The 23,649-nt window shown below is 42.0% G+C and overlaps 2 protein-coding genes across 3 annotated transcripts in view; one reads left to right on the top strand and one right to left on the bottom strand.

Annotated features, from left to right (window-relative positions):
- The window catches only part of PAAF1 (proteasomal ATPase associated factor 1), a 40,085-nt gene extending 23,852 nt beyond the window's left edge, over window positions 1–16,233 (bottom strand). Inside the window, exons 1-4 of the mRNA XM_075546259.1 lie at window positions 15,873–16,233; window positions 13,619–13,659; window positions 7,126–7,229; window positions 1,857–1,946 (exon numbers count right to left, since the gene is read on the bottom strand). Of these exons, the coding sequence (XP_075402374.1) occupies window positions 1,857–1,946; window positions 7,126–7,229; window positions 13,619–13,659; window positions 15,873–15,919 (282 nt within the window). The 5' untranslated portion in view covers window positions 15,920–16,233. The remainder of the gene's footprint in view (window positions 1–1,856; window positions 1,947–7,125; window positions 7,230–13,618; window positions 13,660–15,872) is intronic.
- On the top strand, window positions 16,046–19,372 carry COA4 (cytochrome c oxidase assembly factor 4 homolog). Of its 2 annotated transcripts, none has more exons than XM_075546261.1 (2): window positions 16,046–16,178; window positions 18,815–19,372. In XM_075546261.1, the coding sequence occupies exon 2, from the start codon at window positions 18,825–18,827 to the stop codon at window positions 19,086–19,088; it is 264 nt and encodes an 87-aa protein (XP_075402376.1). In that variant the 5' UTR covers window positions 16,046–16,178; window positions 18,815–18,824; the 3' UTR covers window positions 19,089–19,372. The 2 variants fall into 2 exon arrangements, with proteins under 2 accessions (XP_075402376.1, XP_075402377.1); XM_075546262.1 differs by having other exon boundaries at window positions 16,146–16,285.
- The last annotated feature ends 4,277 nt before the right edge of the window (window positions 19,373–23,649 follow it).

The raw sequence follows: 23,649 nt of genomic DNA, 5'->3' as shown, positions 1-23,649 counted from the left end.
GTCTGATGCACATCTTTCCTGATTTTAAATGACAGAGTATGTGTTCCCTTGCTCTGTTAAAAAAAAGACCGCCTCTTGGAGTGTGCAGGTTCCATGTGAGCACAAGAAAGGGTTCCTGGAGGTATTGTCCTGACGCACAGTCAAACCACTTTGCATCATCAACAAAACCCAGGTGAATAGCAGCTTTCAGCTGGCATTTCTGCTTTCAGCAAAGATCTATCTGATTCAGTAATGATATGGCTCATTCAAAGTCCTCTTCTAAACCCACCTTGAATTTCTGGTAGTTCACTGTTAATATACTCCTGCAATAGTATTTTTAATTATCTTCAGCAAAACTTTACTTTTGTGGCATTAATTATAATTGTTCGATAATTTCTGCATTCTGTTGGTTCGCCTTTCTTTGGAAAGGGTACAAACATGGATCTCTTTTCAGTCAGCTGAGCAGGTAGCTGTCTCCGCATTTGTTGCCATAGATGAATACTACATCTTTTTGTTGAACCATTTGAATTGGTACTGTCAGTTTCTACAATATCATTTTATGTCACTAGTTTCAGGGTAGCTTGGATTTCTTCCTTTAATATCATCAATTCTTTATCATAGGCTACTTTCTAAAATGAGTGAAATCTGATTGATTCTTTTTCTGTTATGGTTACTCTGTGTACTTTCATTTTCTTTTGATGTTTTGTGCACTGCCCAATATTTTACCCATAGAATCCTTCAATGTTGAAAATTGAGGCTTGAATATTTTTCTTCAGTTCTTTCAGCTTGAGAAATGCCAGATCTGTTATTTTCTTTGGGTCTCTTAATTCTAGGGGTTGGTACATTTCAAAGTCATAGTTTATCTTCTTGTCCTGCCCTTTGGGATCTTCTATTTATTAGTTATTACTATTATAGTTATTAATAAGGGTTTTTACTTTCTCCTATATTTCCTAAAATTTTATCACTAATTATATATGTTTTGTAATAAGAATAAACAATAGCTATTGTTTAAAATGTACCATATAACAATAAGTAAGACTTTAAACATAATCAGTTGTACCTATTTCTCACTTTTACTATCAAAAGTCTATAATAGGAGAAAAAGCTTTATCACAAAGGGCTTTGGAAATTATTTCTCAATATGCTATCCTTGGAATTTTAGGAAAATGCCCCTGTCCTGTAGGCACAGGGACCAGCATATAAGAACAGCAACCTGTTAAGAGAAAAACAGCTATTATCTTCAATACGTAAACACTCTACAAAGCTTAGTGGAACACACATAAAGGTAATTTCACACAATCGCTCTCTTAAGATCACTAGAGAGTGGATGTCTGTACAGATTCTATACTAGTTTTACTGTACACATCATATGTTATTAGTTTTATTACCTTATAATGCAAAAATATGAAAGATACACCATATTTATAATAGTAGGCAAGTAGATAAAATGAAAAATTGACACGCTATTATGTTTTTCTTCACTTATCAAGAAACTTACACTCGGGAATCCAGGACAGATAATCCCTTCAGGACCAGTGCTGAGAGTGACGAGGGTGGAAGGAGGGTGAGGTGGAAAGGGGGAACTGATTACAAAGATCTACATATAACCTCCTCCCTGGGGGACGGACAATAGAAAAGTAGGTGAAGGGAGATGTCGAACAGCGTAAGATATGACAAAATAATAATTTATAAATTATAAAGGGTTCATGAGGGAGGAGGGAGGGGAAAAATGAGGAGCTGATACCAAGGGCTCAAATAGAAAGCAAATGTTTTGAGAATGATGATGGCAACAAATGTACAAATGCGCTTGACACAATGATATATGTATGGATTGTGAGAGCCCCAATAAAATGATTAAAATAAAAAAAGATACTTACACTCTTTGTATGAATTCTGGAAAAGGAGGTATATGGTGCCAAAAACTTGGAAGATGCATTTTCCTTTAGACATGAAATATGAATGCTTTTCTAAACAGAAAGGGAAAGATAAAATCCATCAGTTCTGTATTCCAGTGTAATTAAGACCTCTTAAAAACAAACATTAGAACTACTGGAAATTCTCACCTTTTAAGTATATTCTCTCTCACCCTCCTCCTTCCCTAGCTAGCAAATTTATAGCCAGTCCCCCATCGCTCAGGTGTCTTTTCACTGCAACGGATATAATGCAATCTTGTATCCTTTTAAGATGTCATTATTTTAAATATGTTTACATGAAATAAAATGCCCCATAGAGTCAGATCAACAATAAGCCAAACCTGACAAACACAGGAGCACTAATTCTTACAATAAGATCTAACAGAAATGCATGGACTCAGCAGTAGGGCAAGTACAGGATTAGCAGAAGAGTGACTGTAAAGACGTGAACAAAGTTAACCGCGCTCCCAAGCCCCGACTGAAAAGACAAATCTAAAAGTATACTTGCTGCCGGCGGCAGCTGCACAATCTCCTAGCAACATGAGCGAAGGGGCGGAGTCTAGCCTGTCAATCAGCTCACAGCCAATGAGGCCTCTGGTGTGGGCATGGCCTTCTCCTGAGGATTCTGGGAACTCCTGTCTTCCTCCTTGGAGGAGGGACACACACACTCTCTCTGCTACACATTCCTGTTGAAAAGCCACATGGAGCCACGCTGATGGCAGCCAGAGCCCTGGAGATGCTTCCACTGACACTGGATCCACAAGACTTTCCACCCATAGGCTGTGATCTTCTTGCATTCAGTATTATTGCATGTGTTATGTGAGCCTGAAGAGGAACTTATAGACTGCTATTGGACATATGGACTAATATCGAGCTTATGGACTTAATATGGACTGGGCTGTATTATACAATTATTTAATATACAATTACTCTTTGATATAAAGCTCTCTCTCATACACATGAGTGTCTGGATTTGTTTCTCTAGTCAACCCAGACTAACACACTGCCTAAGAGAACTTTCAGGGATTAAAAAAAAGACTACAGGTATGTTATGTATAACATTCACAACATATTCTGTGAAATAAGCTATTATGTGATTAGGACATTGTATGAAGAACATATTCAAACCTTATGGAAGGCCGCTTCCAATTGTCCTTACCACTGCCTCCGTAGCCACTGCCACTACTGCAGCTGGCAGAGGCCTGAGTGCCAGCAACAAGAGCAGCTGAGAGGGCGGGGCAGGAGTGGGCCCAAAGGAAGTGAGCAGGGAGGGAATAGGGTGCCCCCAGCCATGTCCACTGTTTCACTTGCCTGAGCAAAAGAGGCAGCCTGCCCCTCAGCTTCTTTGCTGCTGCCACTGCCACTTACCCACCAGATAAAACCCAAAAAGCCCAAGATTCCATGGCCAGAGCCATGTCCTCTGGCTTACCTGCCTGTATCCCATTTACGGTTCAGTGATGCAAGAGTTTGGGTTTGAGGTCTCCTTAAAACCACTAGGGCAAATAATAAAAGGATATTTTTCCTTAAAAAACAACAAACCTTTGGGGACCAGGAATGTATATGTGGGGGCTGCCCTAACAGACATTACATAATATACCTATACTGACATGCAGTTACCAGAACACAATGATAGAAGAAATTTTGATACATTCATACATTGTGTAGACCCTGGTCAGACTTGTGCTCATTTCCACTGAGGATGAAAACTACACGTTCAAAGACGAGTCCCTGTCGCGCGCAGCTGTATTGTGGTGAGTCTCCCCTGTTTTGTCTTGCCTTTGTCATGTATCTTCCAGCTACTGCAGCAAATAACCTTAGCGGCGTCACAGGAAGTTACATCTGGAATCAGGTGGAAAGTCCAGGTGTATCACTTGCTAAGGCCAAGTAGCCTTTGTAACTATTTACAGCAAGCACCCTGGCATTTCAAAGTGACATGGACATACATACAAACAGTTTGACAAGTTTCTCTCCAAGATTCCAGCAACGTGACAGTCCCTCACTCTAAACCAGCAGACTACCACTATCGATATCAACTCCACCCGAGGCTGAGGAGCTGTACTTACCAAACAGCTCTTAGCTCATTCTCTCCTCGGCAGTACTACTCTTATGTTTCTAGAAATTCTGCAGGACAATGAAAATGCCATCACTAATCAAGATGTTTTGAGTGTAAGATTGTTCTACATGTAGTAAGCACAGGTTTCCACAGTTCATCAGAAAGAACAATTTGGAGGTTAGAATAGTCTTATCATTTTTCTCTCATTGTAAATCAATGGACTCTTACTAAAGGTCTACTGATTAGAAAATGACGACAATATCTGTACATACAGTACCTTCTTAGCCAGCATATTTTTGTCTGGCTGCCTGCAGACCTCCTATTAAATGAGTTTTTGCTTCTAACCGCATGATCAAGCCCGTATAGCTGCAAGAGAGCTGACCTGGATTTGGAACTGCCTCCTGTACCAGAAATGAGAGCATCAGCTAAACTCTCCTGGCTGAATATTCATACTTAGCAAGGATGCAAGAAGCGCCAAGAGCTTAATGGTTCATGCCTTTGTTGAGAACTGGGTTTGCTCTCGGAAGATTTCATTTCTTTGGGGCCAATTATGTGAAAAATGTCAAGAATCAGTGGTTCTCTTGTGCTGGCTATCAATGCTTCAAATCAGCCTTTAATCCATCAGCAGACTATGAAGAAAGACAAAACGCTGAGCCACCTTCCAGTGTCAGCAGTAGCCTCATGCTGTTAATAAAACCACTTTAAGGACAAGCTGCAGGAGATAGGAAATCAGACAAAATTCAAGGGGGAAGTCTTTTTCCCTTCCCAGGGTTAGGCATTTCATTAAGCATAATGACAGATCCACTGTTTCATGTAACAATAAAGTAGTATTAACAAGCAAAGTGATTCATGGCAGTTAGGAAGCAAATGAATAGTCAACCATACGCACTTACTGTGTGAACCCAGCAGGTACCGAGCAGAAACTAGCAATGATGCTGGAAAACATAAGGGCTATGTCAGGGCCTGAGTATGAAAGGAAGAAAAGAAGTCGGCACCCAGGCTGGGATGGCTACCGGAAAAACACCTGGGGGAAATGGAGGCTTGCAAGGTGATATTACACTTGAAACAAGAGAACCGGGCTTCAATTCTGGCACACCGTCTAACTAGCTATGAGCATTAGGGCCTAATTAACCTTGCGGAGTCTCCTTTGCTTACTTACAAAATGGAAGCTTTTAAATCTCATAGGGTCATGACGATACTGAGTCAGCATATGGATAGCACTCTAGTTTTATCCATCGGAACGCTCATCCTCCATTAAGGATCTGAGTTGGGATAGTACCTTCGTTTTATAAATGCAGAAACCTAGTCACAGAGAACAAAGCCAACTGCTCAGGTCTTCTGACAATTTCTGTATTACACAGCTACTTTTAAAAACAAATGTTGCAGTAGTAGCAACAACAAAACATACAACTTTCCTCTAGTCCTTAAATGCTTCCTCCCCCTTGCCCCCCCACCCCCATTATCATGATCCCAATTTCACCTTACAAATCCGGCCAGACCAGAGGGTGTACACTGGTACAGATAGGAAACAGAAACACAGGGAATCCAGGACAGATGATCCCTTCAGGACCAGTGCTGAGAGTGGCAAGACCGGATAGAAAGGGTAAATTGATTATAAGAATCTATATATAACCTCCTCCCTGGGGGACGGAAAACAGAAAATTGTGTGAAGGTAGACATCGGGACAGTGTAAGATATGACAAAATAATAATAATTTATAAATTATCAAGGGTCCATGGGGGGGCGGAGAAGAATGAGGAGCTGATACCAAGGACTCAAGTAGAAAGCAAATGTTTTAAGAATGATGATGGCAACAAATGTACAAATGTACTAGACACAATTGATGAATGTATGGATTGTGAGAATAGTTGTATGAGGCCCTAATAAAATGATTAAAAAAAATAAAAACCAAATGTAAATATTTAATAGGTAGCCTATTACTTCACCCAAAGAGGGAACTGAATAGAAGACTTGTTAAAAATATCATGTAAAAAAACAAGTATTCTCTGTCCTTCTTAGCAAATTTTCAATATTTCACAACTAAAAAATAAAATAGAAGTCTAGGTCAACCTTGGGGAATCATCTCACCAAGGTATACTACTACAACAGCCAGAATGAGTAGAGGAAGTCAGATCATGGGTTCAGATCACCATGTAGCCTTCAAATACCAGTCAGATAAGCCAAATAAACAATATTAACATGAGTTCACTATCAAGACCCAGATATACAGTGTAAGGCTGTACTGTCCAATCTGGTAAGTACTAGCCACACAGGCTACTGAACACTTGAAACGTGGGCAGTGCAAATGAGGAACTGAACTTTTAGTTTTGTTTAATTTAAATTTCAATTTAAAAGCTACCACTCAGTTGGAATGTTGGGAATACTTGGTCACATGAATACCTTTTCAAATGCAAATTTATGAAGCCTACATACACATCAATATTTCCAATAAAATATCAAAGCCAGACTGAGAAGTGCTATAAAAGTAGATCCTGGAGGCTTAAGAAAAAGGGAATGTATGCTATTCAAGCAATAATCTCCTACATTGATTATAGGTTGAAATAATATTTTGGACATATTAGGTTGAAAGTGATTAAATTTAATCTCACCCTTTCTTTCTCCCTTTTTAATGTAGCTGTCAGGAAGTTGAAAATTGCATATGTGGTACTGGTACATGAAAATGACAGGAAGCTTGCATCTAAAAGTAAGCTAGAGGGCAATTTGGAGGGCAATTTGGTAGATAACTACAAGAAAAAAAAGTCCTCTCACCAGTCAAAGGCAGCAAACAATTGATTACAAGGTAAACAAAATGACACATTTATGAATATAAATATTCAGGGGAGATATCGTACAGTGGATTGCACGTTGGGGTGCTAATCCCAAGGTCAAAGTCAGTACTTCAAAACCACAAGCCACTCCTGGAGAAAGATGAGGCTTTCTACTCCCTACAGATTCACAACCTTAGAAACTTACAGGGGTGAATATACTCTATGCAAACGGTCATTCTGAGTCAGTACTGATTTGACAGCAGTGAATGCGAAAATAGCACTATGAGAGGGCTTCATAAGAAAAATGGAATGGAAAGATAATAGAAAATTTCTGCAAACTTTTTTTATGTCCCCTTGTAAGTTATTACCATAGTTTTGAATATAATGTCAACAAGCAGACATAAAAACTTACCTTGTTTATTTCATTCACAATAAAGTCTTCCGAAGCTGTAACCTCTGGAATGCCATCTAGGCCAATTCCTTGACATGTTAAGTTGCCATACAAAGTTGGCTTCCCTGTGAAGCACAAAAAAAGCAAGCCCCAGAAATTAATAAGAATAGTTTTCTCCCGGGAGGAGAGGAGCCAGCCAGGGAGCAGTGTAGCAACGATGAAACATACAACTTTCCTCTAATCCTTAAATGCTTCCACCCCCTGTCCGTCCCCCCGCCCCCATCATGATCCCAATTCCACCTTACAAGTCAGCTAGACCAGAGCATGTACACTGGTACAGATAGGAACTGGAAATACAGGGAATCCAGGGCAGATGATCCCTTCAAGACCAGTGCTGAGAGTGGCGATACTGGGAGGGTGGAGGGAAAGTGGGGTAGAAAGGGGGAACCGATTATAAGAATCTACATATAACCTCTTCCCTAGAGAACAGAAAACAGACAAGTGTGTGAAGGGAGACCTCGGGACAGTGTAAGACATGACAAAATAATAATTTATAAATTATCAAGGGGAAAAAAATTATCAAGGGTTCATGAGGGAAGAGGTGGCAGGGAGGGAGGCGAAAAAATGAGAGCTGATACCAAGGGTTCAAGTAGAAAGCGAATGTTTTGAGAATGATGATGACAACAAATATACAAATATGCTTGACACATGGATGGATGTATGGATTGTGAGAAGAGTTGTACGAGCCCCCAATAAAATGATTTAAAAAAAATGAATAGTTTTCTCATTGATTATTAGCCCATGAAAGAAACTCAGTGCCTGTGTGAAAAGGGAGGGAAAGGGAAAGAGAGCACTAAAGAGGGAAGCAAATTGGAGGGGAATTTTCTCAAGGACTTCAAGCTAAGACCAACAATGTATGATAGGATATAGCATTTAGAGAGAGAGCTACTAGAGGGGTCTCAATCTCGGTATGACTGGCTGTGAAATAGAGTTCTTCCAGAATGACGAGGGAGCTCAACATGCATACATATGCATTTATCTACAATTTAAAAAAGACACCAGGAGTCATTGTGAATTAGAGTCAACTCAATGGCAACTTTTTTGGAATGTGCACATTAATGTGGAAGAAAACATTAAAGTTTCAGTTAACTGGAAATTGGGCTCGAGTGTAACACTCCTTTTGTAGTGATGTTGGTTAAAGATGATGTTATGCTTATCTGCACATAAGCAGATACAGATGATAAAATAGTTAAAAACGTTTTCTTCTTTTTCTGTATCTTTTATATACACTTCTATCCTGTCCTTGTGTACCTGTCTGACTTTGTACTTACTATCTTGTGAAGTCCTGGAGTTCAGGGGCTGGCATGGTGATTATACAATACAGGTTATTAAAAAATAATAGATTCACCAAATGGAAATTCGTAGAGGAAAAAAGGTAAGTCCAAATCATTATGGATGCACTGAGTAGAGGGCTTTCTAGAGAAGGCTGAAATTTGATAGACAGGACCTGGCTAGTCAGAAGACAACGGGAAGGAACTGCTAAGCTAGGGAGAAGCATGTCAAGAAATACCCGGGCAGTTGGCTTAACACAGCCCACAAACGCAGTGTTCTTCTACATCCTATTCTTTGGGATTTCAGAAAGTTGCTACAAACAGGATTGAGAAAACTAAGTTCTCTCCCATTCCAAGATCCTTCCTGGATTCATCAGCTATGAAGTCTAGACCACATGGTAGTTTACTTAAACTAACCTATCAGCACTCTCAAGTGATTCTTAATATTTGTAAAGCTACTAATATCAGTCTTATTTGTCTATACAGTAGATTTGGGATCAACCTGACCACCCCCCTTCTGCGTTCCTATGTTCATGCCGCTGTTGGAAACGGCACAACTGTGCAGTCTGGCACCACTGCAAATCATTGTGCCCAAACTCCATACAGTCTGACATCAACTTCTGCCCTTTCCATTGCTCACAGGAGCCGATCCCATGTCACCTGTCCTGCCATCAAGCCCTGCCCCCCCTTCACATCCTGATAGGAGAAAATGTAGAACAGAACTTCAAATTCTTACACAATCCAACTTATTGGATCAACTGAATCTAATTAACCCAGTGAACAGTACACTTCAAAAGCATGAATTTTATGGTGTTTATTTTCTCTCTAGAGCTATTAAAAAAAACACAAAGAAAACTGGAAAGGGGAAAAATGAAGAGCTGATACCAAGGGCTTAAGTTGAGAGCAAATATTTTGAGAATGATGAGGGCAACACATGTAAAAATCTGCTTGACACAATGGATGGATGGATTGTGATAGGAGTTGTATGAGCCCCAATAAAATGATTAAAAAGAGAAAACGAAAGATGTTCCACATCCCAACTCATCTATTTATTACATCTGCACTTACTTTTCCGTTTCCCTAGTCCCAGTTGCTTAGGCTCAATTTAATCTTTTCTTCTTTTCTACAACGCTGGGTCTTCGGTTAGCCCTTCTCTCTGCCTTCATTTTAAAATATTTTTTTCTTCAAATCCTTCTCATCCTTAAAAGCAAAACCAAACCCAGACTACAACCTGACTACTACAAGCAAGACCTCCCAGCTACCATTCTTCTTCCATGCATGACAAATTTCCTCAAAAGCCAAGTCGCATACTTTAAGCTTTGTTTCTCAAGGAAACAGATTATATAGAGACCTCAAAGTTGTCTGAAATCCAAAATGATCAGTAAAACAAAACTTTCTCGCAGAATTTAGAAAGAATGTTGTGGTTTTGGGGGGTTTCTTTAAGTGCAGCTTTCCCCCAAACTTTAATCATATCCTTTTCTCCTTGGGTTTAATCACTTTATTATTCATGGTTATTATCTAAGGAGATTTTCTTAATAGGCAGTCATCCTTACTCTCCGATTCTAGCTGAGCCTGGAACTATCTTCTGGCAGAGCATTCCTTCAGCCTCCTGAGAGTCTCCCCAAGCATCCTTCATTACATCTCAGTCTGTGCCTTTTCTGTTCTTTTTCAAAACAGCAGCCCCTCGGGGCTTGTCATGGCCTGTTTCTCTCTCTCATTCCACATGCTTCAGGGGCAATTTCATCTACTTCCAAAGTTAAGAAACACTTTTATGCTGTCTAATGGAAAGCACCTCCTGGATTTTGACAAGCACAGAAATCCAATTAAAAAAAATCCAATGGAACCTAAATGATCCACATCCCTTCCCACATACCTGCCGCTTTTCTTTTATTCCAGTGAATGGCACTGCCATCCAGCTAGTCCCACGTGGCAAGGACCTTGGAGACACCTAAGACTCTTAGTTTCCCCACCACACTCATTCACCAAGTTTACAAATTATTACCCTCTGAAATCAAAACCAAACCCATTGCCCATGCGTCGATTCTGACTCACAGTGATCCTAGAGAGCAGATGAGAATTGTCCATTAACTTTCCAAGACTGTCCATCTTTATGGAAGCAGACAGCCTCACCTTTTTCCTGCAGAGCAGCTGGTTAAACAGTCTGCCTTTAAGCTAGCAGCCTAAGGCCTCCTCCATTTTACCACCAGGACTCATCTCTCTTACATCCACTTCCTATCCCTATTGCCTCTCCCTTGGTTTAGTTCTCATCAACTCTCACCCACATTACTTGCGATGATCCTCCAACTACAGCTAATATCTCTGCTTCCAGTTCATCATCTGTATGTGGGGCTAGAGCAACTGTGAAACCAGAAAGCCTATGATGCTGAATCCTCACACTAAAGATTTTCAATGGTTTCCTACTGCTAATAAGATGGCATTCAAACTTACAACTTATAAGGCTCTTAATGATCTGGCCTCTTTCCATCTCTCTAGTCTTATCTTTGGCTTGGTCTCATCTACACCCTATGCTGGGGTCACTCTACAGTGCTTGCAGTTTCCCAAAGCTTGTTTTAAGCTCATTTCCCCACTGACTAGAGCCATAGAGAGTAACCCACTTACTTTGGGGCAATTTGGAGGGGAGGGGTATAATATACTTTACCGGTGGTACATAGCTAGCAAGGTGGGCTTTCTAAGCCCCTCCCCTTCTTCAGAGGGTCTGGATAGAAATTCTCAATCAGAGATTTACAGCGTGTTGGGGGGAATCAAGTTGAGGTAAAGACTTCCCAGCAGGTGATAGCATCTATCTTCCTCTAGTGCTGTTGCTGGTGGCCTGGGGCAGGTCCTACTCCTTGGAGGATATGTGGACTACAAGGTCCCCCACTCTGTTGCTGTAGCCAAATTCATTGTCATTCCAAGAAATGAGCTTGACAAAGTGGTCGTTGAGGGCAATGCCCCAGCATCAAAGGTGGAAGAGTGGGTGTCACTGTTGGAAGTCACAGGAGACAACCTGGTCCTCAGTGTAGCCCACGATGCCCTTTAGGGGACCATTGGACACCTGCTTCACCACCTGATTGATGTCATCGTACTGGGCAGCTTTCTCCAGACGGCAGGTGAGATCCACGAGACACATTGGAGGTGGGAACATGGAAGGCCATGCCAGTCAGTTTCCCATTCGGCTCTGGGATAACCTTGCCCATGGCCTTGGCAGCACTAATAGCTATGGGGATGATGTTCTGGGCAGCCCCATGGCTGTCGTGCCAGAGTTTCCCAGAGGGGCTGTACATAGTCTTCTGATGTGATGGCGTAGACAGTGGTCACGAGTCCTTTCCACAATGCCAAAGTTGTCATGGAGGACCTTGGCCAGGGGGGCCAAGCAGTTGGTGGTGCAGGAAGGAGCCTTGGTGACAATCTTAAGGGAGTTATACTTTTCGTGATTCACACCCATCACAAACGTGGGGGGATCAGTAGGAGGGACAGAGATGATCATCCTTTTGATACCACACTTCAAGAAAGTCCCCCAGTCTGATATGGTTGTGAGAGCACCACATCAGGACTCTGTGACATACTTAACACCAGCTTCACCTCACTTAATGCTGGTGGGATCTCACTCCTGAAAGAGAGCGATGGACTTGCCATTGATGATAAGCTTCTTGTTCTCAGTCCTGAAGGTGCAACTGAACTTGTCATAGGGGGAATCATACTGGAATGTGTAGACCATATAGTTTAGGCTATTGAGGGGTCACTGGTGGTAACAAATCGGCCAATCCATTTACTCTGGCCTTCACCATCATGTTTTCAGGATGGACCTGGGACTGTACAAGATGCAGCTGCAGAGCAGGCGCAGAGAACCTACCTAACCCACCTATTTTCATGTGAACCAGCATAATCCTTCATTTCTCTCCTATCAGTCTAATTTGCACTCTGTTTCTTGTCTGACTTTTGAAGGGATTTAAGTTTGCAATCTTTGCTGCATACTTTTATCAGAGGATTGTTAACAGTTTATAGCACTTATATATTTACACACCAGTCTCCCTCTTCTATGCTGTAATTTGCTAGTGAGTAGATATTATCCTTTGCCCTTGTGTTCCTAGACACCTAATAGGTGCTTACAAAATGTTGCAAAATGATTAATCAGCAGTTTAAAAATGAGGAGGCTTAGATCAGAAAGGAGGATTTGTGGAAGAACTAACAGACAAACTGAAGTAGAATACATTTTACAGGCTACCTAGAGCAACCCTGAAGAGCTAAGGCAAAGTGAAGTGATTTTAGGTTTTTCACTCTGATGCCTAGAATAATGGTGGTAATTTAAGAAATGAGAAAATTAAGAAAGTGAATCCATTTGACAACAGAAATGCATGGATTAGATTTGGACTTGCTAAACTCAAGAGGGCAGGAACACCTTCAAGCAATAATGCCTAACTAGCCCCTGGTTTAACATTTGCTTGTCCTTGAAGAAGGAGACCAGTATTAGGCAATGGGCTACTAAGCACAAAGTTGGCGATTCAAATCCACCAGGTGCTCCAGAGGAGAAAGACAAGGCTGTGTGCTCTTTTAATGATTTACAGTCTCAGAAACTCTATGTAGGATCACTCTGAGTTAGAATTGAATTAATGGCAGTGGATTTGGGTTTGAACTTGACAAGGTTGTGGTTAAAACTATAGATCTAAGAATCATAGGAAGATCTGAATCACACAGAACTGAATCTGTAGAACAATTTCAAACACAAGAGTGAACGGACAATTAAAATGCATTGGCAATGCTTTCAAGAGTAAGTCTGTGGCTACCAAATGGAAAAACCAATCTCAAGGCCTTTCCTTGGAACACAGGAGTCGGGGTGTTATCAATCTAGCAGATTAGCTCATTGTATTTGGGGACTCTGAGCATTGTGCAAGGGGGCTGGGTCAAGAGAATGCAGGTAGCTCTATTCTAGGAGTATTAAATTTATTTATTTTTTAATAAAACCCCAAAACTCATAGCCATCAGGTTGATGACTCATAGTGACCCCATAAGAAGGGGTAGAACTGCCCCCTTTTTATCTGAGTAGAAAGCCCAGTCTTTCTCCCAAGAGGTGGATGGTGGTTTTGAACTACTGATCTTGAGGTAAGCAGTCCAACATGTAACCCACTACGCCACCAAGTCTCCCTCCTTTTTAAAGGGAAGACATAAAGATTTATCAACATTACCTTGGGGATGACAGCTCAGCCAGGCCTCCCCTTCATCTTTCCTATGAAGAGAGACAAAAAGCCTAATTAGGTTCACCCAATGTGAAATGGATGCCACTTACACGAGCTAAAGGTCCCATCATCTTCAGTTTAGCCACAATATTTGACACAACTAAATCCAACCTCTCATGCAGGTATAGGTTATTCTAAGGCAGTTACACTTCATTTGTCAAAGAAATATTTGTAGATTAAGTATTTAATGAATGGTTATTTTCTGGCTAAATGAATATTTAAATACTTTTAATGATAGGGAGTTAACTACGTTTATTGCTTAACAGCTTTGAAAATCAAAGTTATTTTCTTTTTTGTTTGTTTTTTCAGTTATTTTCTATTTCACGATTTACTGGAGCTACTGTAAATCTTGCCCTGTTCTAGGCAGTTTGCAATTAGTATTTTAAATCTTCATAACAACTGAACAAGACACCTTTTATTATCCCCATGGTAAAGACAGAAAACTAAAGTTCAAAGAGAAGTGACTTGCCCAAGGTTCTCTAACTAAGAAGTAAAAATTGGAACCTGGTGCTAGTACATAATATTGTCTGTGTATGTTAAACCTCCACACAGACTTCTCACAAGCTTTAGGGTACATGTTTTCAATCATTCAAATCTTGATCTCTTCACGCTAAGACTATAGGGTACAGTGGAAAGGGCCTACACTTTAAGAGAGCAAGTTTCTATTGCTTACTAACTATATGTTCTTGGGCAAGCTACTTCCTGATTCTGATCCTACATTCACTCATGGCCTTGTGGTGGCACTCAATAAATGTTAATGTTCTTTATTATTTATCACACAATCTGTGTTGCAGTTTAAGTACTCTGTAAATTTTTGCCCATCTAGTAAAGTATCTAGGGCAGTGGTTCACAACTTTCCAAATGCCACAAACTAATACAGTTCCTCATGTTGTGGTGACAACTCCCAACCATGAAATTGTTTTTTTTTTAAAAACCCACAAACAACAAAAAATTGTTTTCATTGCTACTTCTTAACTATAATTTTGCTGCTGTTATGAATCAAGCAACCCCTGTGAAAGGGTCATTCAATCCGCAAAGAGGTCACAACTCACAGGTTGAGAACTGCTGATCTAGTGTGAAAGACTGGTCTTTCTAGTCCTGTAAAGAGTTAGTTTGAAAGCCAACAGGGGCAGTTTTACCCAGTCCTATAAGGTCACTAAAAGTCAGCATTGACTCGATGGCAGTGAGTTTTGAGTAAGTATATGTTTTCTGAATGTGGGATGCTTTGTTTCATTCATCTTTATCGATTTCAATTAGAAAAACCGTTAGTAGTAATAATAGTCCCTGTAGAAGTACATCATGTTTGGCAGAGGGTCACTGAAATACAGGTATACCCTAAATGACATGGATTGACACGTTGAGAACCAAGATCTCAAATATGCTAACAATTATGGAAATGGCACAAGGGGGGCTAATGTTTCATTGTGTTCTGCCTAGGTGCTGTTTATTATCAACTTGATATAGCACATACCAGCAAACACAAAAGCAATAGTTGTCATATTGCATTGCTATAACTGACACACCGTAGACCATAAAGACATGTTAAATGGCTGAAATGGCATGTGTACTACCAATTACACAGCTTGTGACAACAGTTGCCATTTATTTCACTACATTAATCATTCCAGTGCCTAGAATGGCATAGAAGATGATCAATAACTTTATATTAAAGAAATGGTTTGCTGTGTATTCTCAATTACATCATCAGTTTCTTCAAGCCAAAAAACACCTATTATATTCAGAATACACATGTGAACTCAACGGAGCATTGCTTCCTGAAGATAACTGTCCAATATGTCTAATATAGGGTCAGGTGCTGAGAAGGATACAAAGATTTTTAATATCTTCACTCAAGAATCATATAGTGGTAGGTGGATTTTAACAAATGATTGATGACCGATGTTTGTTAAGTGACGATTGAGTCAAGCAAGAGTCATCCTGCCTCCCAGCTTTCCTTGTCTCAACATGAACTAAATTCTGATGCTGGGGTCATGCAGCGATTATCTTTTCTCTGGGTCTCTGCATCGAGAATAAAACACGATGACCGTGTGGCTTTGAGACTTGTCATTCGGGACCAGTGCCCTACAACTCTCAGCAATTGATGAGTAACCCCTTTGGAGATCCTGGATCCGGGCTGAGTCTCTGGATGAAAAGGCAACATTCGCTCCCGCCTCCTCCTCCCGCACTCCGGGCCTGCATTCACCTGAGTGCTTGCGCCCAGTCACTCTGAATCCTCAGAGGCGCCGCCATCTTGACCCCGCCTCCAGTGGCCCGCCTCTTCCGCCTACCCCTCTTCCCCGGAAGTGGATTCCCAAAGGAGCGGTAGCAAGGGCAGAGGGCGGGTCCTACTGAGAACTGTCCAATCACAGTGTGGCGCCCCGCCCTCCGTTCACGGCCGCTTCCGGCGAGCACAGATCGAAGACGGCCACTTGCCCTCCGAGCAGTCGCTACGAAGCCGAAGCCGCTGCGCAAAAGTCCATATTCGCGTTGTTTTTTCCGCGCCTGTCGGGTGAGCGTAGCGAGCCCTGTACTTACGTGGGTAGGCGGGGCGAAGGGGGGGTGCGTTCGGCGGCTGCGCGGGCGCATGCGTTCTTGACGGTGGACGGCAAGCCTCAGGTGATTCGCTCTCAGGGGTTTAACTTCTTCCATGCCTTTCGACTTCAGGCGGGGCTCTATGAACCAGCTGCCGAGCCCTTCCTCCGTTTTTTCCTGGGGAGTTTGTAGCCTGGACTTAGTAGGGAAAGAACACTGTAGCTTTTACAGGGTCCCCATGGTAGCCCATCCACTTTTCATTCCTGATCACATTGCTGCTGTTCTTAGCTGCCGTTGAGTTGACCTGACACCGGGTGAGAGACCCTGTGCGCAGGAAGATCAGACCGGGGTCATTACAGGGTTCTCATTGGCTGCTTCTGGGAAGCAGATCGCCTGGCCATTCTTTCTGGGCACTCCGCTGTAACTTGTGCCACATCATCATAACAGGCGAGACCACTGACATATAAATGGCGGCTGCACCATGCTTGCCCCGTTCTCGTATTAATCCTCACTTTAATGCTAGGAGTTAAATGAAGAAACTAAAAAGATCGTATTGTTTGATCTAAGGTGCTTTCTCCCATGCCTGCTGTAAGAGTTCACCTTTTGCCTTTAAAGAGCTAACAATATATTTAGGAAGCATGAACTTACAAGGAAGGATCCTTTATTAGGCTCTGAAAGGGCAAGCCTCCTTACATGCATTATCCCATTTCCATGCAGCAGCCCTAAGAGGTAGACTTGCCCACGGTCACAGTGAGCTAAATTTCCAACCTTAGTCTCTTTTCAAAGGCCATTCTTGGTCCCCCACCCCCTTCACCCTGTTTTCTTTTAGGTAGTATGGCCTTCAAAGGAAATGAGTATTGTGTAGGATCATGCAGTGCCAAAGTCTCCTGCCTGTGACTTTACCCTCAGGGTAAAAGTCAAGCTCCTTCACATGACCTTGTAAGGCTTGTCATGATCACAGACTGTCTCTGCAGTTTCATTTGCTGCCCCCTTTTCCTCATACTCTATGTTCACATGTTCTGCATCTAACCACCAACTTGGACTTGCTTTTCCTTTGGCCAGGAATATTCTTTCCCCCCATCTCTAAAACCTGATAGCCTGCAAATCTCAGCACAGAAATCACTTCCTCCAGGAAGCCTTTCCTTCCTTTTCCTCCCCTTGTCTGCATTAAGTGGTCCTCCACTGGCTCCCAGACTTAGCTATCTACACACACTGTATAGTAAACTGCTTGCTTCCCTCACTAGACTTTAAACACCACAAAGGCTGGGACTGCCTCTGCCATGCCTTTTGTTGAGTGTATGAGATACACAGGAAAGGCATTAATTGCTTTAGTTCCTTTACAACCAGACTTTCATGTGAAATTTTTGCCCAAGCTAAAGTTATACCTCTTCAAAATTAACTTCTGCATGTTCTGAGGCAAATGATTTTGGGAAGACCAAACCAAACTGAATCAGACTGGCCCCCTGTGAGTTTCTAAGACTGTAACTGTTTATAGGTGAAGAAAGCCCAGTTTATCTTCCTTGGAGCTGCTGGTGGTTTTGAACTGCTGACCCTGAGGATTGAAGCCCAGTTCATAACCACTTCACCCCCAGGGAACCTCTTGGGAAGACACTCTGGGCATAAAGGAACTAGTGTATGTAAAGCCACTGGCATCCATAAAGTAATTAAACAAAAAAAAAAAGGTCAATTTCTCCTCAGAGTTTTGTATTTCTAACAAAATATTTTCACTTATCCAATAGACTCATTTCTTGCACTGTCCCAAACACTGTATCGCACTTGGTCACTCACTGCCATCAAGTCAATCCTGACTCGTGGCGGCACAGTGGGAGGGTAGGACTGCTCCTGTGGGTTTCCAAGACTGTCACTTTTTTCTTTTTTGACTAACTTTTTATGGGAGTAGAAAGCCTTGTCTTTATCCCACGGAGTGGCTGGTGGTTTTGAACTGCTTACCTTGTAGTTAGCAGTTCAACATATAATCACTGATCACACAGCCACACTGAACTCTCCATTTCTCCCACGTGTTAGACCAGTGGCTCTCAACCTTCCTAATGCTATACCCCTTTAATATAGTTCTTCATGTTATGGTGACCCCCCCCCCCAACCATAAAATTATTTCCATTGCTACTTCATCACTGTAATTTTGCTACTATTATGAATTGGGTGACCCCTATGAAAGGGTCATTCGACCCCCCAAATCGTCATGACCCACAAGTTGAGAACCACTGTGTTAGACTCTACCTGCGTATTTGGGTACTCTCTCAAGTGCTAACCTCTCCTCTCCAGGCATAGAATAAGGTTAAGAGGAGTAGATTGGAAATGATGTCAAGGTGACTTTTAGCAAATTCAAATTTCACTAGCAGAATCCATTACTGGCCTAAGCCTCCTCACACTTTACCTCATTCAATTCGGTTCAAACTACTTTGCAGACCTGCTGTCTGCCAGGCTTAGTGCTGAGGGCACCCAGGAAAATCAGGCCCAGTCTCTGTCCTCAAAGAGCATACAGTCTCCTAGGGATGACAGACACATCACCAAGATGTAATGGTGCTGTTTATAATAGAGCATCCTCCAATATACTGTGTCTCTGCTATAAATGTGCCTATCTTGATGTTCTAGAGACCCCAAGATGTCAACCTCAGTCCCTCATGGCCATACCTGGGCCCGACAGGTGAAGAAGGAGGACGAGGAAGAGGACCCACTGGACCAGCTGATCTCCCGATCTGGCTGTGCTGCCTCCCACTATGCTGTACAGGAGTGCATGGCCCAGAACCAGGACTGGAGGCAGTGCCAGCCACAGGTGCAGGCCTTCAGAGACTGTATGAGTGAGCAGCAGACAAGGAGGCGGGAGGAGCTTCAGAGGAAGAAAGAGCAAGCTGGTGCCCACCGCTGAGATACCTAACTACTGATTTCCAGAGTCAACCCTGCAGAAGCTAGCCCCCAGACATCATGGGAGGAAGAAATCCTACAGAAGGAAAGTGTAAATTTGTGGACAGTCTGGAATGGGTTGAGAGTCTGACAGCCACACATTGGGACGAGACTACCATAAAGAGCCTGTCATGTTTTCAGTTATATCCCACACAGCCTCTCCCATGTTATTCCACCTATTTTGCCATATAAAGCAAACTCAGGGCACTTCCTTACCCCTAGTCTTGGGTCAATGTGCCAAGAACCAAACTGGTTGTGTGGACATTTTAATTTTAAAAGTGAATTCAGTCTAAAGGTAAATTGGCTGTTTGATCAGACTTTCATGCATTTAGTCACTGGCTCAACAGCAGCACGTATTTCTGAAACCTAGGCCAGGCACTGTGGAAACTAACGTGATGGATAACATGACCTTTGCCTTCATGTTGTTTAGTGTTCAGTTTAAGTTGGAGAAATGAAACACTGGAACAACTAACACACTCAAGACAATGACATACATTTTTATCTTCCACTAGTTACTATCGCGTTCCAGCCTACAGGGAGGAAGATGGCAGATGGGGGAACTTTTTATTCAAAAACATTTGAGTGCCTGGTATTTGTCATACTCTGTTAAATTAATCAGATGTATACTCTGATCTGACCTCAGTGAATGCCTTCCATTTAAAAATTATATTTAACATGAAAATAGAAGTTTAAAAAAATAGAAATTTCTAGCTTTTTTGGAATGGAAAATCAGTTAACCTAGAGTTTATAATCCCACTTGATAGTGATTTGCTGGAGCTAAGTAATGATGACTATCTTCAAGGGGTTGTATTTGCCCATTTTTAACAGTTGTCATCACTTTTCTTTCCCAGGACAACTTAACCCATTCTGTTATGGTGCTGGGGGTAGGGGTGGTGACCCTGGGCTGGAGAGGGGACCATATGCTCACAGCATCAACACTAACTTGCAGTCCTTGAGCTCTTATATATTAGAAGTCCAGATATGAAGTGTAAACACCCAAACTTGACTACCATTGAATCATTCTCAACTTTAGGAACCCTCCGTAGGGTGTCTGAGACAATCTTTACAGATACCTCCTGATAGGAAGGATGCCTGCTGCCAGCAAGTCCATTCTGAGACATAGCGACCTTATAGGACAGAGTAGAAAGCCTCCTTTCCAAGCCGCTCAAGTTTGATGGGAGCAGACATTTTCCTCTTCAGAGTGAATGGTGGGTTCAAACCACCGACCTTGCGATTAGCTGTTTTTCAGTACTTGTGGGAAACTAACTGAGGGAAATATGATGAGGACTATATTCCCATTACCTAACATAACGGGGACTCTGGAAAGCTAGTATTCTATGGAAGGAAAGCCTCCACTTTGTTAAGTTAAAGGTAAAGTCCAAGTATATTATCCTGCTTTTTTTTTTAATTGTTTTATTGGGGGCTCATTCAACTCTTATCACAATCCATACATACATCAATTGTGTAAAGCACATTTGTACATTCATTGCCCTCATCAATGCTTTAAATAACATTCCACAGATTCTCCCCTAATAGCCATGCTACCTTTAAAGTGAGCACGTGGTTGATTGTATCTCCCTCCAGAAGCAGACATCCTGTTGCTATCTCTTCCCACCCCAGGCCCCCTTGTACCTTCCCCCAGTGTAGGTATTAGGTCTCCTCACCTGTGAGCATGAGCTTGGACTCTACTGTAGATTTCCACCCAACTTGTGCTTTGTAACTACTGAATATGCATGTCTTATGGCTACCTATAAATGCCCCAAGATAGTAAAGATTCTCTTCTCCCAGTTCCACATGGACCATCCAGGGGGACTGAGGTGAGCATGTTACCATAAACTGTGACTCCTTTATTTTACTCCTATCTTATCCTCTATAACTTTACTATAATCTTTATGTATTATAACTGTACAGTTGTGCCTACTGACCCTTCAGTTATTAGAGGCTGGATCTTCTTACACGTACTTAACCCATGGTGCCACCAAGACTCCAATCTAATAGGATATAAGATTGTTATTGTTCGGTGTCATGGGGTTAGTTTCGAGTTAGCTACCCTGTGTACAAAAGAGTGAAACACTGCTCAGCCCTGTGCCATCCTTACAATCGTTCTTTTGTTTGAGCTCATGGATGCAGCCACTGTGTCCATCCATCTTTTTCAGTGGCCCTCTACTTAACCATGTTTTAAAGTCAGGAAAGCGGTGCCTTAGGACTGTATCCTGTCATCGTGTTTATTCAATGTGTATGCTAAACAAATAATCCATGAAACTGGATTATAGGAAGAAGAAGGTGGCATCAGGATTAGAGGAAGGCTGTTAGTAACCTGTAACATGTGGATGACAGCCTTGCTTGCTGAATGTAAGGAGGACTTAAAGACTTGCTGATGAAGGTCGAGGATTACAGCCTTCAGTGTGGGTGACAACTCAATGAAAAAAAAACATCCTCAACTGAACCAAAAGGTAACATGATAAGCAGAGAAGATTAAAGTCAAGGATGTTGTCTTGCTTGGATTCACAATCATTGCTCATGGAAGCAGCAGTCAAGACATGAATGACACATTGTGTTGGGTAAATCTGCTACACAAAACTTTAAAATGTTGAAAAGCAAGGATATTACTTGGGAAGACTAAGATGCACCTGCCCCAAGCCATGGTTTTTTAATCTCCTCATATAGCTATGAAAGTTGGACATTGAATAAGGAAACCAAAGAGGAATTGATGCATTTGAATTGTGGTACTGATGAATTTTGAAAGTACCATGGACTGGCAAAAGAACATACAAATCGATCCTGGAAGAAATACAGGGGGCAAGGATGGTGAGACTCCGTCTTATGTACTTTGGACACGTTATCAGGAGAAACCAGCCGCGAGAAGGAAGGACATGCTTGCTAAAGTGAAGGTCCAGAGAAAACGAGAAAGGGTCTTAACAAGATGGATTGACACGGGGGCTACAACAGTGGCTCAAACAGAACAATTTTGATGGTGGCTCAGGGCTGGGCAGTGGTATTTTCTGTTGCACGTGGGTTATTATGAGTGGGAACCTACTGAGTGGAATCTAACAATAACTATCAAACATGATGTCCTTTACCAGGATTGTTAGATGCCACTCTCGATCTTAGCCAAAAGGTCGAGAAGCAATGCCATCAAGTTGATGGCACCCAATGAAGTCCTTGGCATGTTTATGATGGTGTTGTCTATTGGCTTAGTATGAGGATTTTCATATTCTCTGGGATGATCAGGTCACATACCTTGTTATATTGCCCTTCATTGCACTTTGCGAATAATTGTGATTTTTACAAATCAGAGATCTGTGGTAACCCCATGTCAAGCAAGTTGGATGGTGCCATTTTTCTAAGCACGTGCTCATGGTAATTTTCACAGACTTTCAATTTCAGGTTTTTTCATAATGGCATTGTATACTTAATAAGACTACATATAAACAACTTTCATGTGCATTAAGAAGCAAAAAAAAGTGACTTATTATAACGATCACTTTAAGGCAGTGGTCTGACACTGAGCCTGTAATAACTGAGGGATATGCCTGTATTGAAATTCTGGCCCCTATCCCTTGTTATTGTTTGATTAGGCCATATCAGAGTTGGGTCAGTACTAAACCTAATCACTTCTGACAGAGAGTGGGGTAGACACAAGAAAGGAAGACAGGTGATAGAGACAGATGGAGCTACATACCCAAGAAGACAGGATTGCTGACAGCTTCTGAAAGGTGAAATAAAAAGGGACACCCTGTATTCCAGCTTCTAGCTTCTGAACTGTGAGAAAATACACAGCTGTTCTTTAAGACTACCCGTTTGTATTACTGTTAGAGTGGAACTAAGAAACGGAGACACCCTTTTTCAGGCAAAGGGGACTCTGATCGCCACTTCAACCTGTTTTCTTAAGCAAATGGAGGATGGTTCCTAACTAGTGATTAGAATGGCTAACATTTACTGAGCATGTACCCCAAGCACTCTGGGTCAGAGTCTGTACTCTCCCACCCCCGTACAGCCATTTCAGAGCCCGCTGTACCACTAGCTAGCTCCATCTAGTGCCAGGTGGCTTCAGGCAAGCTGCTTAGCATCCCAGATTTCGTTCCCTCATCCATACAGCCAGAGTTCCAGAGCCATTCTCTTACGGTGGTCGTGAAGAAGGAGTTACTCATGCTTTTGAGTGTGTGGCTTTGCGTGAACGGTAACTATTATCACTGTGTCAGCACGATCCTACGTTATAACCATTGTCTAATCCTCAACACTTGTAGAGAGAAAGAATCCCTTGCAATCACGCTTTTAGGCATTTTCTTGTTCTCAAGTCTATGCACTCCTCTTGTGTTCTGTCACTGTAATGAACACAGGTAATACTGCATTACTTTCTCAAAAAGAACCTTGGTGGCATAGTCATTATGAGTTGGGCTTCTGTCTGCAAGGTCTGCAGTTCAAACCCACCAGATGCTCTGAGGGCTACAGCTGGGCCTTTCTGGTCTGGGACACCCACAGGGGCAGTTCTACCCTGTCCTATAGAATCACCATGAGTCAGAATT

The sequence above is a fragment of the Tenrec ecaudatus genome, chromosome 4, assembly GCF_050624435.1.
Source record: "Tenrec ecaudatus isolate mTenEca1 chromosome 4, mTenEca1.hap1, whole genome shotgun sequence".
In the NCBI taxonomy this organism is placed as follows: Eukaryota; Metazoa; Chordata; class Mammalia; order Afrosoricida; family Tenrecidae; genus Tenrec; species Tenrec ecaudatus.
This window is presented reverse-complemented; position numbering and strand designations above follow the sequence as displayed.

Bases quoted from the DNA above. Each gene is read 5' to 3' on its own strand.
- COA4 (XM_075546261.1), top strand. From the start codon at position 18,825: ATGTCAACCTCAGTCCCTCATGGCCATACCTGGGCCCGACAGGTGAAG.